The following is a 16,196-nucleotide window of genomic DNA, read 5'->3' on the forward strand; positions in this document are numbered from 1 at the left end:
GTGATTAAGACTACCTTGATTAATGTATCCTTGATATGAAGTGGAGTTATAGGAAATCTGTGATTAAATAGAAAAGAAAACATTGCTATAAAACTATTAGTTTATTATTCAGCAGCGCTAGATGGCAATTTAGGTTAATTGCCATCCAGCAATGTTTTCTTTTCTATTTAATAACAGATTTCCTATAACTCCACTTCATATCAAGGATACATTAATCAAGGTAGTCTTAATCACTACCTGAACTCCCATGTTCCCTAGCTCCTGAATCAGTATACCGTGTACATAGTGTACTTATAAGGATTTTAGCTCACTACACATTGATGTCTCAATTTCCAGCGACATGACAACATGCACGCCTTGTATAAACGTCACCACTGACATTTATCAACAAAACCCGGGACCGATATCTTTTGACATTAATTGTTAAATTGTTTACATTATGTAAGTACATTATGAAAAATAATTTCGGTCATGGTACTTCAATCAGGATCGTAGTCTAGCTAGTGGATTTTATTTACTCATGAAACACTTAAAGGTTGTTAGACTCAAACAAACCATACAGTACATAGAATATTACATCAAGTTAAAAACTTGACTAGATGAAGTTGGCTGAGTTTGTCCTCTATTTTATTCAAAACAGAGAGTCTACTGTAAATATATGCAACACACACTTTAACGCATCAAAGTACGACACACAAACACATCACAACGGTTCCCATAAGGCATCAGTTTAGCTTCATTTTGCCTACAAGCACAATAACTAATGTTGAAGGTATATAAAGTTAAGCTTATCTTATTTAAGAAATTCAAATAATTACAGAAGACTGCTGAAGTATGTCATTTTGGTTTGAATAATAATCAGAAAAAAGGAAAATGTCAAGTTACTTAAACAGAAATTAATTAGATTTATACATTATGGACAAGTAAAAAAAGCAGGAAAAGTTTGACAGAACTGTTTATTTGTGTGAAGCAGGTCACGTTTTTAATAAGCTTCACTAAATTCTCAGATAATAAGCTAAAGCCAGTGCAAATGATGCCTTAATGAAACATTTCCATAGCAGTTTATATCAGAGTGGGAACAGAATTACCATCATAACTTCCTGAAAAAATCTACGCTACAGGCACTGAGGACTAAAACTATACTACTGGGAAAAAGTTAGAGGAAAAAGTTTGAGGCATGATGCTAACTGTGGTCATGATCTATTAACCTTGTATCTCAATTTGGACATACATATGAATATCAGCCCATTAGTTACATTTGTGTACGTTTTCACCAGTACCAATGTTTCCAGTATCATTTTATGTGAACCACTTAACCTTTATGAGCAAAAAATGTTAAATAAGAACAAATCAGACGATTTTTCCCCCTTACACCAGGTGTCTCAAATTCACTACACACACTAGGATGTCCTACTAAGAGCAAACAGAAGACACAACTGCAGATATACACTGGCAGTGATGACAAGAGGAAATAAAAACAATGTGTGTGTGTAAGGGAGTGAGAGAGAGAGAGAGAGAGAGAGAGAGAGAGAGAGAGAGAGAGAGAGAGAGAGAGGGGAAGATAAAATAAAGAGAGAAAGAGAGACGACTGAGACCATACATGGAAGTTTAAGAGAAATGCAGCCATGAGTTCTAGCTTGATCTCTGATACTTTGCCCTATTCAGACGGTCTCTATTTTTTCCCCTATTTATACTCCACATTTCCTTCACCGTTATCCCATGCAGTCTCTTGTCAAAAAGCTCAAGTGCTAAGAATCTGTGCTATATATAAATTTATATAGACATATATAAATTGACTTCGTTTACATTTCACTCAATACACTCTGTTCACATTTCTAACATGGGACACACAATAGTATCAGTTAAAGAGCTATAAAATATCTGTAGAACTACCAGTCCAGCTTCAGTGTAATAAAAACGTGTGCAATTAAAATAAAGCAAATTTTTAACTAGCATTAAAAATGAAAGTTGTCAAATCATGATATATAACGAGTGGATAAAAAAATGATGCATAATACCAATAATAAATATTATTCATTCATTCATTCATTCATTTTCTACCGCTTATCCGAACTACCTCGGGTCACGGGGAGCCTGTGCCTATCTCAGGTGTCATCGGGCATCAAGGCAGGATACACCCTGGACGGAGTGCCAACCCATCGCAGGGCATACACACACTCATTCACTCACGCAGTCACACACTACGGACAATTTTCCAGAGATGCCAATCAACCAACTATGCATGTCTTTGGACCGGGGGAGGAAACCGGAGTACCCGGAGGAAACCCCAGAGGCATGGGGAGAACATGCAAACTCCACACACACACAAGCGGGAATCGATCACTAACCCACCGTGCCCCCATAATAAATATTAGTGAAGATTTTGATTAGGGTTAGATTTTGATGCACTCTCACATACTGTATTTTTATTAAATATAACATTGAAATTTCAACATACAGATATAGTCTTCCAAATCCTAGTAGATGAAAATGTGTCTTTAGCCTTTGTGTGTGCATATAGTCTTTAGCCTTGTGTCTGTCTGTGTGTGTGTGTGTGTGTGTGTGTGTGTGTGTGTGTGTTTGTGCGCGTGTATATAAAAGTTTCAATTTGAATTCCGCAGTGGGAAAGACAGGCCTCCCATGCCTCTCCTTATTGGGAAATAAAGAAGGAAGTGCATATTTTGGAAACTTACTCTCTGTGGTTGGAGTAGAGGGCTTCTTGCTTTTCTTGTCAGCTGGTGTTGAGCTTGAGGCACTAGGATCTGCAGAAACAGTAGACAGCATGTGAAATGCTGACTTTTTTTTTTTTATGCAGGGGGGGGGGGGAGTGTGAGGGTGTGAGTGATAGAACAGAGGAGCATTTAACATTTGGCAAACACCCTTACATTATCTCTTTTTTTATACAACTGAGCAATTGAGGGTTAAGGGCCTTGCTCAGGGGCCCAACAGTGGCAGCTTTGTGGATCTGGGATCAAACTCACAACCTTCCAATTGGTAGCCCAACACCTTAACCACTAGGCTACCACATGCCACTGAAGGAAGATGTAGAGGACGACCCAGAATGTCATCACTTAATATTGGTTGGCATAAAAAGTCTAACAAAATAGGAAAAAAAAAAGAAATATTTAGGTTGTATGTGCAATAGCAGTTTTCCCCCCTTCAATCTTTCCTGCACCTGTCATGCTGGCTGACCTTGTTAATTGCAGGAAACTGCTGGGTTTGAAGGAGAGTCAGCCAGTCACACCTCCCAAAAAAAAATAAAAACCTCTCTACAACAGTGAGCTTAAACAGCACTGACCCTTAATTAGGAACAAGATTGAATTTGCTTACCATCAACCAGCACCATGCAACTGCACTCAGCTTTTCCTGCACTGCTTTCAGCTCTGCACATGTACTGGCCCTCATCTTCAGCCAAGGTCTTATCGATGGTGAGGGAACACAGGCCACCTGAGCGTATAGAACACACACAGAAACACAAGCACACACATACATTGAACCATCATATTCAATGTGGAAAGAGTTGTTTCATGTGGCTACAGCTATTTGTTTATTAGGAAAAAATAATCTTTAGATTTATGCTTATGCTATAGATGTTATAGAGCACGGAGAAACGTTTAGGACCAGAGTGTACCCTAATGTTAAGGCTTTAAAACTTCTGTGTGCAGCCGAATATTTTGTACTGTGCCAGACAAGACTGGGAGTAAAGGGGACATTGATAGTTGAGTGGTAAAAGCTTTAGGCTACTGATTAGAAAGTTTTAAGCGCTTAACCCTCAACTGCTCAATAAGCAGTGCTCATATATGAACTGTCGCAGCTGAAAGACAATCTGGATAAAACCCATCAGCTAAACTTGGATAAAACCAGCAAATTATTTGAGGTGACAAAGTTTGTTAAGCAAATAATGATCATAGCACACATATGGACAAGCATATGAGCAAGCATGAAAATGACTTACTGATTCGTCACACCACTATGCAGCCAAAAGTGCAGTCTGTTATCCATTAAACGCTCTGGACAACAAGAGAGCAGCCTTCTAAAATCTTGGTGGTGTGTATAAATTTTGCACACTCAAGAAACCCTCTGCTATCCTTATGCATGCTATTCATAATTCTGTAATAGGTTAGCAGCTTTTATATGGAAAACATTAGGTGTAGACAGCAGACAAAAGTGAAAGGAGCTATAACGGTAATAACTAGCTTGCCAAGTCATTTTAGCTCATACTCACAGACCGAGATGAAGCAGACCTCTTGGATTTGGATCAAATTCGGCAAGTTTATGGCAATAGTACATGAAAAAATTGTCATACTGGAGGACACAGATGGACTCAGAACAAGGATCCAAAAACACAATTTTTGACAAATCAATCCTGCTCATGTCCATATTACATTCTCCTATTATTTTGCTAATTAACTTTGCATGTGGGAGTAATGTGTGAGACATGAAGCCCATGTGAGCGAATAAAATGTGATCTTTTACATTTAATGATAAACCCCTGGAGATTTTGAAGTTAATAGATTGTAAACATTTGTAAATTTCCAGTTTACAGAACAATAGTTTTCATTTCATTTTGATTTTTAGTAAATATAATCTTTTGTTTTTGCCTTTTTCCATCAAAACAAAAATATAAAAGTACAAATTTTATACTAACCCTCATTGGCAATGATGATGAATTTGGACGGCTTGATGACTTTTCCATCTAGACACCATGTGACAGTCGCAGGTGATTCAGATGAAAACTGACACTGTAAATGTAAGCACTCCCCATCCAATACTCTCACATCTCTCAGTTCTTGTGTGAAAAGTGGTTCTTTTCCTCCTCCTGCATTTATTATTTCCTTCATCCCTCCATGTACGCAGTTCAGATCATTTTCCTTCCCTGTGGAGCTCTTTATCTCTTGGCTCGGTGTATTATTCTCCACACTCCCTTGTATTTTCTTCTTGTTCAATACAGATCTAAAGTCACTTTCCTCATTTTTGTTAAGATCTGCCTTTGCAGAATAAGCAGAAGCAGGTTTGGGGCCCACAGTTCCTTTTTTGCCTAACACTGCTCTGAAGTCCACCTGCTGGGGAAAGTGGATCTTCCTCTCCCCCTCGCTTTGGGCCTTGGGCTTGATTTGCCGTTGGAGGTTGCTCCTGAAGTCCATCTGCTCAGCCGTGATCTCCTTTAGGTCCTCCTCTGATACACTCTTGGTGGTGACCTTCCGGCCCAGGACAGTTCGGAAGTCAATCTGCTCAGCCTCCTTCTGGCGGATTTGATCTTCTCGATGCTCCTTGGTCTCTACTCGCCTTTTCAGAAGACCACGGGAAGCAACTGACTCCTCTGGATCCCAACGGCCCCAAACAGTATCCGGCTCTGATGAGACTGTTGTGAGGCTTGGTGCCTCTCCCCTGTCTAGCTCTGCCTTTTCCACCCCTCCAGATCTCTTATCAGTCCCTCTACAGTGAAGGGCATGCAGTAGAAAAAACACAATGCTGTTTTAAAAAGGAACAGCCCACATTTGAGTGCAGCATAAATGAGCAGAGATTTTGTCAAGCACAACACGACGTTACATCACAGATGACTTCAGAAGCCTTATAAGGAAAGGAGTCTAAAAGAGGCTCTTATGCTAGAGTGCTCCCCTTGGGACCATAGCACAGCTGGAGGAATTGGCATCAACAATTTGTTAAAGTAGAGAGTTTACAGGTTATAGACTGAGGCTGGAAGCAGAAACATCTATAAATAACACTGAAAAACAAAAAACATTAAAGACAGAGGAACACAAATACTTACGTTTTGTAAGACCCCTGCCCAGAGTCCTCATTAACAAGCAAAGGGGCCACTGCACTGCAGTCTCCTATTTTGTTTCTGCAACACAAAGGTTTTTGTGGGTTTAGACAAAAAGTCAACTGGAGAAGTAGCACGATATTATGCAGAAATGAAAAAAATGTAAATGATCTGCCTATTTTCTCCAATACATATGTGAAGGAAGTGAAGGCACTTCATCTACCACTTCTGTTTACACAAGTATATAACTTCAGAACTGAAACCTATTGTTATTCCTCCCTTATTCAGAGACAATACAATACAAAATCCATGACTTTAAATAGCAAAGTAAGTTCCTATTTTCTCCCCAAAACCTGCCTCGACCTGAAAGAGATTTGTCATTTTACCTCAAGAATATACAACAGAAACATTTCCAACAGGAATTTAAAGATTTAAAAACTCTTTTTTTAAGAACTCTTACTTGAGATGGATCTCGTAGTTTCCAGCATGTTGAACTTTCACTCTCCTGATAAGAAGCGAAACTACATCCTCCTTTTGCAGCACCTCAAAGTCCTGCCCAGAGGACAATGCCTGTCCATCTTTCATCCAATGGAATTCTGGGAATGGGTCTCCTGCTATGGCACAGGAAAGCAGAGCATGCTGACCCTCAAGCACTGTGGTGGACTTGGGCTTAGTGATGAACCATGGTTGTACACCATCTTGGGGCTCTGTAATATATACAAAAACAAATCGAGCACTTTTAGAAGTCTTCTTGTTAAAATCCCATGTTCACCTAAATCCTGCCCACGTCCACAGTTATCTTCATTTGTTCCCATCCATAATATTTTCAAATATACATAGTTCCCCCAAGATAGAAACAAATTAGTAATTTACTCTTTTACTTACAAATAAAGGAATAAATGCTGTTAATATATTGCGCAGCATCTTACAGTGTTTCACTGTCCCACAAGTGTCATATCACACCCGCTCCTGTCTAAATGACAGTAAAACCCACCTGGTCCCACATCCTGAAATGCCTTAAGTTCAGCGAAAATGCACCACTTAAAGTGCTAGAAGATAATAACATGTAATAATATCACTGCTCAATACCTTGCACAGTAAGCGAAGCTTCAGTCCGAGCTTCTCCGACCTCATTCCATGCCTCACAGGTATATGTGCCAGTGTCTTCTGGAAACACTTCCTGTATGAGGAGGCTGTGTTGACTGCCTTTGCTCTCAAAGTGGAAGTCTTCAGACTCTTGAATCTCCTTACCATTTTGTAGCCAGAGCACCTCTGGAACAGGATGCCCTAAACACCACCACATCATACAGATATTAAAGGCCACTGCATGGCAAGTCCTACTGTTATTTCAACAGAGTCATTTAAAAACTCACTAATAAATGACTAGAATCTACAAGAATAGATGATTTTTGTTAAAGAAACCAACAAGCCAGAATGTTTCCATTTTAGCCTTTTGGTGTTCTTTACAGTCTGTAAGAAATGTGTGAGCTAAATCTCAGAAGTGTAATTCCACTAGAGGTTGATGTACAGGAAAGGGCTTAAGGGCAAAAGCATTTGCACATTCCAAACAACAACTCATAGGGGACACTACTGGAAATGTTAACAAAACAACACAAAACACGTTAGCAAAACAACACACAACACAGATCAACATTCTGAACTAAAGCCACATTTACAGTAGGAAAGTCAGACAGAATAGATTATCCTGCTAAAACCCAATCTAAATACAAAAGCAAAGATAATGCTATCTAGAACAAAACAAAACAAAAGTGAAAATTAGCATGCATTTCATTGTATGTGTTATCACTACATTTTATTATTACTGGTTGTCAGCAGTATAGCCTCCATAGCACACCCGGGGTTCCTGATTCAGTCTTGTACTGGATACTAAATTGCCCCTAGTGTGAAAAAGTGTGTATGGAGAACAATGAACTGGCATCACAGCCAGTCTGTAATCCTGCCCCATGCCCTGTTCCCAGAAAATGCTCCAGATCCCCTGCCATTATGAGTTCTGTGTTTCCTGTGAACGCAACTGATACTAGACTCCACACTTTTTCAAGGAGTAAAGTAACCCATGCATGTGCTTTACCCTATGGGGGTATCATTATTTTCCACAACACACACGTACCATGAGGGGCAGGGGTACATTGTGGGAAACAGAAGAGATGCACAATAAAAGTACCATAATAATAAACTACAGAGTCCTATAGTGTTCTCCATGGTTCAATAAAACCACTTCAGATCAAGATCCACTGCACTTGGATTCACACTGCAGCAAATACATCTAGTGTGAAAAGCACCTTAGACTGCCCCAATACAAGTAACGATGTCTCTTACCCGTCACCTCCACAGTCATGGTAACCTGGCTGCCATCCATGACCCTTAGATCACACAGTTCCTTAAGGAACACTGGTGCAGAGAGTCTCTTCTGCTCCAAGACCGGCACAGCAATTGGTCGTTTAGCATTTAATTTGGCTGAAACAACCAAACAGACATAAAATTAGATAATGAGATTAAAATGCGACTCTTCGTCTCTTCCAAGAGCAGCTGTACTGTTTTATTAAACTTGTTAAAAAAAACAAGTGGCTACACAGATGATTAATAACGCCAACCTTTAACACAAGTCATTATTTTATTGACCTCTTTGTCACACAATTCCATCAACACTACTGCAAATCACTTCCAATAAGACCAGAAAGATATATTATGAGTTCTCCTACTCTGAGATCTCCCAACATCGTCCCTGAGGGGAATTACTAAGGACTTGTCCAGTGTGCATGGGAACAGCCAAGAGAAGATCTGTAGAATTAATGATCAAACCAGAGAAGACTGTGGAAGGATTTAGGATGAGAGAAACAAGCCCTATAGCTACCCTCCTCTTTCAACATGTTGTGTACTGATTTTACACAAAATAGTTAATCATAGTGAAGCAGGAGAAATCTTTATAGTTTGCAGAATTACTTACAAAATATTAAGAAGTGTGATTTCAGTAACTCCTGAATTAGTTCTTTAGTTCTGCATCCAGTCACAATTTTCAACATAGTCACATATTTAACAAAGTTGGGAATTAAATTGTCACACGATCTCAAAATACAACAGATCATAGAAGTTTGTTAGAGAAAATCCCTAAAGACTCTGTAAAGCTGTAACACATCCATTAAGTTTTGGTTACCAAAAATATTCCAAACTTTTATCATCCCCATGCAGAGAGCCATTACATACATTATTTAAAAAAAAATATACAAAGAATACAGCACAGGCACAAGTCAATCCCTCCACCTACCTGCATCAAACCCTCCACCTACACTGATGTTGAGATTTATATTAAGATCATGTGACACTTTGTAAGTGTTACAGTTATGTAGTTTTGCTGTGTAATTGTTGATCGTGGTTTTATACTGGCTGGAGTTACATGCACTACACATAGATTAGACGTAAGGGCCAAATAATTAATGTCCTTAGACTAAGGACAAAAAGTCACCTGTCTGTCTTTGTTTCTTCAGTATATAGTAGCTTTCTCTCCACTGAATACAAGTTATAACATTTCGGTTTTATACATTTTTTATACTTTTAATTGTTTCCTAACAATGGATTATTGCTGTATGGTTTGTGGTTTGAGGACAGTATTGAATTCTTGTCTTACTCTGTGTTGGTTTCTGTTCTGTTTCCTGCTCATAACAATTTGCCACAAAAAGCTAATGAATTTGGGATTTTTGTTCAGTTCGTGAGAGTTTTAAATATTTTGGTTCATCATGCAAATACGGCCATAATCTTATGCATTTAATATGATCTCAGAGAGGCTGACATTTTTCTGAGAATCACTCACTTGCATGGGATCTTGTCATATTACATGACCCAATTTATTATGTACGGAGACTCTAAAGACAAGAGCAAGTGAAGGGATTACAAATCAGTGCAAAACTTATTTAATAAAAAATATATTTTAATATATGCAGAATGATCCCAAAACATACATCTCTAAATCTGACTGTGCCACTGTGCTACCATAAGGTCTTCATTTAGCTCCTGTGATGTGTGTTTGATAAATGCATATATGATTAATTTAGAACAACAATAACAACACTATGTACACAATCTGATGATCTTATCCACAGACAGCCACTATTGAATTCCAGCATCCTCCCTCACTTTTATCATAGCTAACTCCTTGTTATCCCCATATACAGCTCTAGATGTACAGAAATGCAGGCAGGTGATTAATAGCCATGTACATGTTTTTATGAATCTCTTAATATTATAATGAACTAAATGTCTTTACTAATCTTTGTATTATTTGTGCATTATGTGTAATTTGTTCAAAACAGCATTATCCACTATCTCTTATTACTTCCTTCTCCTCTGCTACAGTATAATGGCTGTTCTCCACATCTGTCCTTCAGAGGGACAGGCAGTACTGGCCTATCAGTTCCAGCCACGGCTGTGTGGGAAAACGCTGGTATTTCCCATTTTTAACTCACATCACTGTTGAACCTTTGCCACAGAGCAGTTCACAGACAGCAGCATGTACACGCAGGAACACAGAAAGCAGCTGTTCTTTTTAATCCTACAAAAATCTCTCTTAAAAAGCACAGCCATGGGATTTCTTTCTTAAAGGGAATTAAAGTGTGACAAATAAATTTAAATTCATCTTAACAGTGCATAACTATTTGTTTTCTTGCCACAGTAAAAAGATTTAAGAGTCAGGATTGTAAGAGAGATCTTTCTTACAATTGTTTTATAATAAAAAATAAATAACTAAATAAAGATCCCAAAAATTTGGGATATTTAATAAAATCTGATAAAAATATTTCTAAGAATCAGTGGCATAAAATCCATTCCTGCCTTTAACATCCAAATTTTTGTGCTTTAACATTCATTTGAGCAGTGGGGACTTTTCTGTTTACTTTCAAAGTCTTTTGATATCCCATTATCTAGCAGGACTATATCGCTTTATGTGTTCGAACAGTTCGATGTCTGTATTTGGGTTAATCCAGAACTTCTCATTGTACCTTTAAGCCTCTCATTCCTTGGTTAATTCTTGCTGCTAAAAGGAATCATCTCAGACATTGCTGATGGTTTTGCTAGCACTAACCAAATGCTTTATCCTTTTTGTGTGTTTTCATAATGAGTGTTGTCTCGATCACAATCACTCTATAGTCATTGTGTGTCTTTTGTGTGACAGATTTTGTTGCGGTGTTTTTTCCCCTTGAGCTGAAGCTAATGGTGGGATAGTAGACAACACACTCATACCTTTAACAAGCACTCGGACAGTGGACACTGCTCGCCCATGCTCATTTTCAGCTACACAAGAGTACAAGCCTTCATCGGCACACACTGCATCCGGTACAGTCAGCTGGGCCTGAACACCATCAAACACACCATTTCCATATGGGATTGCTTTATCTGAGAGAGAGAGAGAGAGAGAGAGAGAGAGAGAGAGAGAGAGAGAGAGAGAGAGAGAGAGAGAGAGAGAGAGAGCCATTAAAAGGATTAATATAACGTGCAGGTGTACATGTCATGTGTTACCTAAAAAGCTGTATCTCACTTCCTCCATATAATAGTTCAGGGTCTTGCCGCAAACCTGATCATTTCCTCATGAAACTGATATGTGACATTTACTTATTTACTGTACTGTATATAATATTCCCTTCAATACTGTTCTCAAGTGATAAGTGATGAGGAACATAAAGGGAAAATATTCATTCATTTTATTATTATTTTTTTCTATCACAGCTCTCCCTTATCATACAACACCTACCATCTGCATAATGTGAAGGCTATTACAGAGTACACTTTTATTCAAATATTAAATTCACTATTTTTACAAGTGACAGAAAATTTTTTTAACCATAAGCCTTTCAGAATGATTTTACCCAAAATGAAAAATGCACTCCATCTCATCTACTGGTAATATATACAGACAAATTGCAATGTGCAAAAAGCTCCCAGTAGAACTTTTCACACTGCTCAACCCCTGGTTAATATCAGATTCTGAATATCCAGGATTAATTGTTAACCCAAGTATGTTCAGCGTGTAACATGAACAAGATAACCTAGGATTCTGTTTACCCCAGGTTACCCACAATTGCCCATGATATCGAGTTTAACTGTAAAAACACCTAGTGTCAGATGCCTCAATGTATGGGTTTGAGTTACAAACTTTACCAAGACCCGGAAGATGTAACATCTGAGAAACTAATCCATGTTTTTTTTTTCATTTCTATGAAAAAATGCGCCTTCTAAATAAATATGTGCATCATTCAGGAATCTATGTTTATGCCAACGTGAGGTTAAGCAGAAATCAGACAGAGCTGAAGTGAAGTTGACCCTCACACAGATGCAGCAGGAGCAGACAATTCTTGTTTGCAGATGTGTACATTTCTGGGACAACTGGATCTTTATGTAAGAATAATATATTCAATATCATATAGTGACACTGTTGCCCTCTTTTGGCTAGAAAGAGCTATATTATAGTATAGCTCTTTCTAGCCAAAAGAGGGCCGTTCACTTTGAGATCCACTACCTGTACATATAAACACAGGTAGTGGATCTCAAAGTGAACGGAATACTATTTTCCTATGGATTTTACACACATAACTTTTTACCATTGAACATCCAGGATATTGTGGGTTGTGGCCTGGCCTCCACTGCACACTGCAGACTGATGTTCTGTCCTTCTGTTATTGCACAGCCTTTTAGAGCGCTGCTGAACACTGGAGCCTTCCCTTCTAAAAGCAGGCCTACACACACACACAGACACACACAGACACACACAGACACACACAGACACACACAGACACACACAGACACACACAGACACACACAGACACACACAGACACACACAGACAGAGGTTGGCAGTGTTATCAAAGAAATCCAAAGTAGTACACAGCTTCCCCAGTAGGTGGCAGACTTGCTCTAATGTGTCTCTGAGTTCAAACATGAAGAAAAAGCCTCTGAAATAACTCAAAGTATGAGATATAACCTAGGCTCAGTGTGAGATATGAAAATAAAGCACATGAGCTAACTGAGGTATGCAGTCAGATTATGATAATAGAAATCAGGCCTTTATATGGTCAAACAGCTCACATAGGAAGCATATAGTGGACGCCTTTGACATCAGTTCAGTGAACTTTCCAGCCTTTCCAGGACTAAGATTTCATCCAGTTTCTTTCTCAGACAATTTCATCGCAATTATTGCGGAGCAAGCAGCTATGCCCTTCTCTCTGTCTTCTCAGAGAGACAGTCACAAAGAGTTTATAGTCCAGTGCACCAATCCAAAAACAATATACTTTTATATTTGAACTATATTTGTTTGAAAGTTTAAAACACACCATTTCCTGACCATTATACTCCTCAGCTTCTGTCTCACAACATTTAAAGTGAAACACAATACAACATTATTCATTTGTTTGTTCATCTATTCATCAGTCAATCCATCTTTAGTGGTCACTTTATCTTGGTCATGGTGGCAGTGGATACAGAGAATACTGGACAAAGTGGGAATATGGAGATGCAGACATACAGACTCTCTCAGACACACATACACAAACAGATGCACAAAGGGACATACGCACTCACATAGAGATGCAAACACCATGCACACACGCTCACACACCCCTAGTGGCCCTTCAGAGCTCCCAATCTTCCTGACAGGTTTTATGGGGGGTAGTAGGAAACGCAACTGGACATGAAAACAACTGAGGATCTCAGCTAAAACACCATCAGTCAGATGTACACACTTACTCTTTACAGTAAGGGTCCAGCTGCAGGTAGCTTTCCCCTTGCTGTTTGTGGCAGTGCAGCTGTACTGTCCTGCGTCTGTTTTCTGAACATTTTCCACACACAGCAAATGCAGACCACCCTCCTGCTGAGTGTTGATACCTGGTCCGAGTCTGAGCACAGCACCATCTTTAACCCAGCTCACAGTGGGCACTGGCCAACCAGCCACTGAGAACACACACAAACTTGTATAGTATAGTATAGTATAGTATAGTGGATTATAATATATAATCCATGTGAAACAGTTACTTATGAAAACAATACACTTCAGGTGGTACACACTTGTGCCATGTAGAAATGCCTGGCTTTGTTAATACAAAGAAAATCATCTTAGGTCTCATGAGCTAGATCATTTATTTGTACTCACCATATGAAAATGTTCTTCTTTAACAATTGCTTTCAAAAGTGATGGTCTAAATCATTACTGGCTTGTGTTTAGCCAATTAACTCAATCATGAGAGTTAATGGAAAGGATATATAGAAGCTGACCGTGCTTACCTTGGCATTTGAATGTCACTTTAGTTCCTTGAGTGACCTCCTCGCTTTGAGGCTGTAAATCAAAGCTGGGCGGACTTCCCAGAGCCTCAACTCGACTCTCTCTAGTCATCTTGTTTGTCTCTCTGCTGGACTCTGTCACTGCAGGAATCACGTTCCTCCTTAAAGAACCTATACTATCTGGATCTTTCTTCTGTACAACCTGCTCGGTCACCTTGGTGCTAGACTCACAACTGCTTTTCTTGGCCTGCTGACTCCAAAGAGTTATGGAAGCAGATGACCTCTGTTGACCTGCTGGGAGCCTCTCATGTTTTGGTTCAGTAGCAGTCTGTGGGGCTGATGTCACAGCAGATCTCAACATCTCTGGCCTGGTTGCTGGGTTCTCTTTTACTGCTGTGGTGGTAATGGTTGCTGTGTGGGTATCTGTTATTGCACTACGTGTGGATGTGTTGGTGGATTTTTGCTCATCGATAAAGCCATTACTTTTAAGCTCAACTACAGTAGTGGCAGCCATTTTTGGGAGATCATTACTTGAAGATTTGTTGCTATTGGGAGAAAGATAAGCAAAAGTCTACCGTAAGCAATCCTAACAGACTAAAAACACACACACACACAGAGAGAGAGAGAGAGAGAGAGAGAGAGAGAGAGAGAGAGAGCGAGAGAGAGAGAGAAAATGTGAGGTTACTGTTATACTAATGTACTCACTTGTCAATGTTTGTGTCTGAACCTGAAGGAAATGACAAAAAAAGTAAAAGAACACCAAAATTAGTTATTGTAATATATCATAGCATTATTTCATCCAAAAAACCAAAATTAAACCAAAAAAAAACCAAAAATTCTCTCACAAATGTGCAGCTTGGCTTGGTCTCTCACACTCAATCTGATACCACAGTTGTTTCATACAGATGAAGGACAAGCTCAATTACAGAACGTTTATACAGTACCTTGAACAATGAGTTCTGTTGTAGAGGAAGCCTTGCCCGCACTGTTGGCCAGCAAACAGGTATATGTCCCAGCATCCTCTGCATGTGCACAGCGGATCTCCAAGAAGTGCAGCCCTGACCTCTCAAACATGCTGTAATGATCCGAACTCTGGAGCTCATCATCACCCTGTAACAGAAGATACAGCGTGGTAGAAAAGTCAAATAAAATGTTTTATTTCTGCTTTCCATTTTAAGTTATGTAGAGACAATAAATTACATGATTTTACCTTAAACCACTGGATCTGAGGTTGGGGACGTCCTGTAATCTTAACTGAGAACTTGCCAGTCTGTCCAATTTTCAGGTAGAGGCGGGAAGGTTTTGTTACAAACTTTGGAGGACTTTCCCCCCAGATGCTAGGTCTGTTCTCTACTGCAGGGAGTCCCATGCGACCCCTAGAGTGAAAACAACACCACTGAAGCAAAAATCAGTATAAATAAATAAAAATGTAATTTCTAATTTCCTATGGTCTATTTTAATGATAACAATGCCCAACTATGGAGTCTGGAACATCATATTGAGCCTTTATCCATTAGTTAGTTATTAGTAATGTGGTGGAATATCCATGAGAGAGTAAGTTCCTATTAACCCTAAAATTGTAGCTTTAATTCCAAACATTAGAAAGTGCTGACCTGGGAGACTCCTTTCAAAAATCTCTTCACAGAACAAGCCACAGTCAGTTGTTGCTATAGAATATCGTATATAGAACAAGCGCATCTATATAAACCCTGCAGCCAGCACTACGGTGAGAGCTGTAATTCTTGAAAATGAGATATCATCTTCTGACCAATCAGATTTGAGAATTAATCAGCACTGTCAATTAAATATTCATAAAGAATTTATACTGCTATATTATATACTGCTATATGCTATACTATAATATACTGCTAAAGTTATATTGTGAGCAGACCTGCCACCGGCCACCTTCAAACTGCCATTTTTATGATCTTTATGATCATTTATGATCTTTATGATCATTACCCAAAGAAGACCATATAGCGTGCGCCTGCCCCGATTGCCGGCCCCTAATCCTCGACCCTGACCCTAGCCCATGACCTGTTATACATGCAAACCTGGGCATGTTACTGTACAATTCATACAGCTAAATATGCAATACAATATGCTGAATTTGACCTTTAACAGCATGTTATCATACAGGAGTGAAAAATCCTCAA

The 16,196-nt window shown here is 39.0% G+C and overlaps 1 protein-coding gene across 3 annotated transcripts in view; it reads right to left on the reverse strand.

The window, feature by feature from the left end:
* The window catches only part of mylka (myosin, light chain kinase a), a 60,608-nt gene that overhangs the window by 16,934 nt on the left and 27,478 nt on the right, over positions 1–16,196 (reverse strand). For all 3 annotated transcript variants that reach the window (XM_060876503.1, XM_060876502.1, XM_060876504.1), the window contains 14 exons: positions 15,251–15,416; positions 14,985–15,150; positions 14,746–14,767; positions 14,044–14,585; positions 13,510–13,713; positions 12,370–12,504; positions 11,015–11,167; positions 8,102–8,239; positions 6,854–7,051; positions 6,225–6,471; positions 5,771–5,845; positions 4,649–5,436; positions 3,331–3,447; positions 2,694–2,762 (listed from right to left, as the gene is read on the reverse strand). In XM_060876503.1, coding sequence (XP_060732486.1) covers positions 2,694–2,762; positions 3,331–3,447; positions 4,649–5,436; positions 5,771–5,845; positions 6,225–6,471; positions 6,854–7,051; positions 8,102–8,239; positions 11,015–11,167; positions 12,370–12,504; positions 13,510–13,713; positions 14,044–14,585; positions 14,746–14,767; positions 14,985–15,150; positions 15,251–15,416 — 3,020 coding nt within the window. The remainder of the gene's footprint in view (positions 1–2,693; positions 2,763–3,330; positions 3,448–4,648; positions 5,437–5,770; positions 5,846–6,224; positions 6,472–6,853; positions 7,052–8,101; positions 8,240–11,014; positions 11,168–12,369; positions 12,505–13,509; positions 13,714–14,043; positions 14,586–14,745; positions 14,768–14,984; positions 15,151–15,250; positions 15,417–16,196) is intronic.

This window comes from Tachysurus vachellii, chromosome 8 (genome assembly GCF_030014155.1).
Source record: "Tachysurus vachellii isolate PV-2020 chromosome 8, HZAU_Pvac_v1, whole genome shotgun sequence".
Taxonomy (NCBI): Eukaryota; Metazoa; Chordata; class Actinopteri; order Siluriformes; family Bagridae; genus Tachysurus; species Tachysurus vachellii.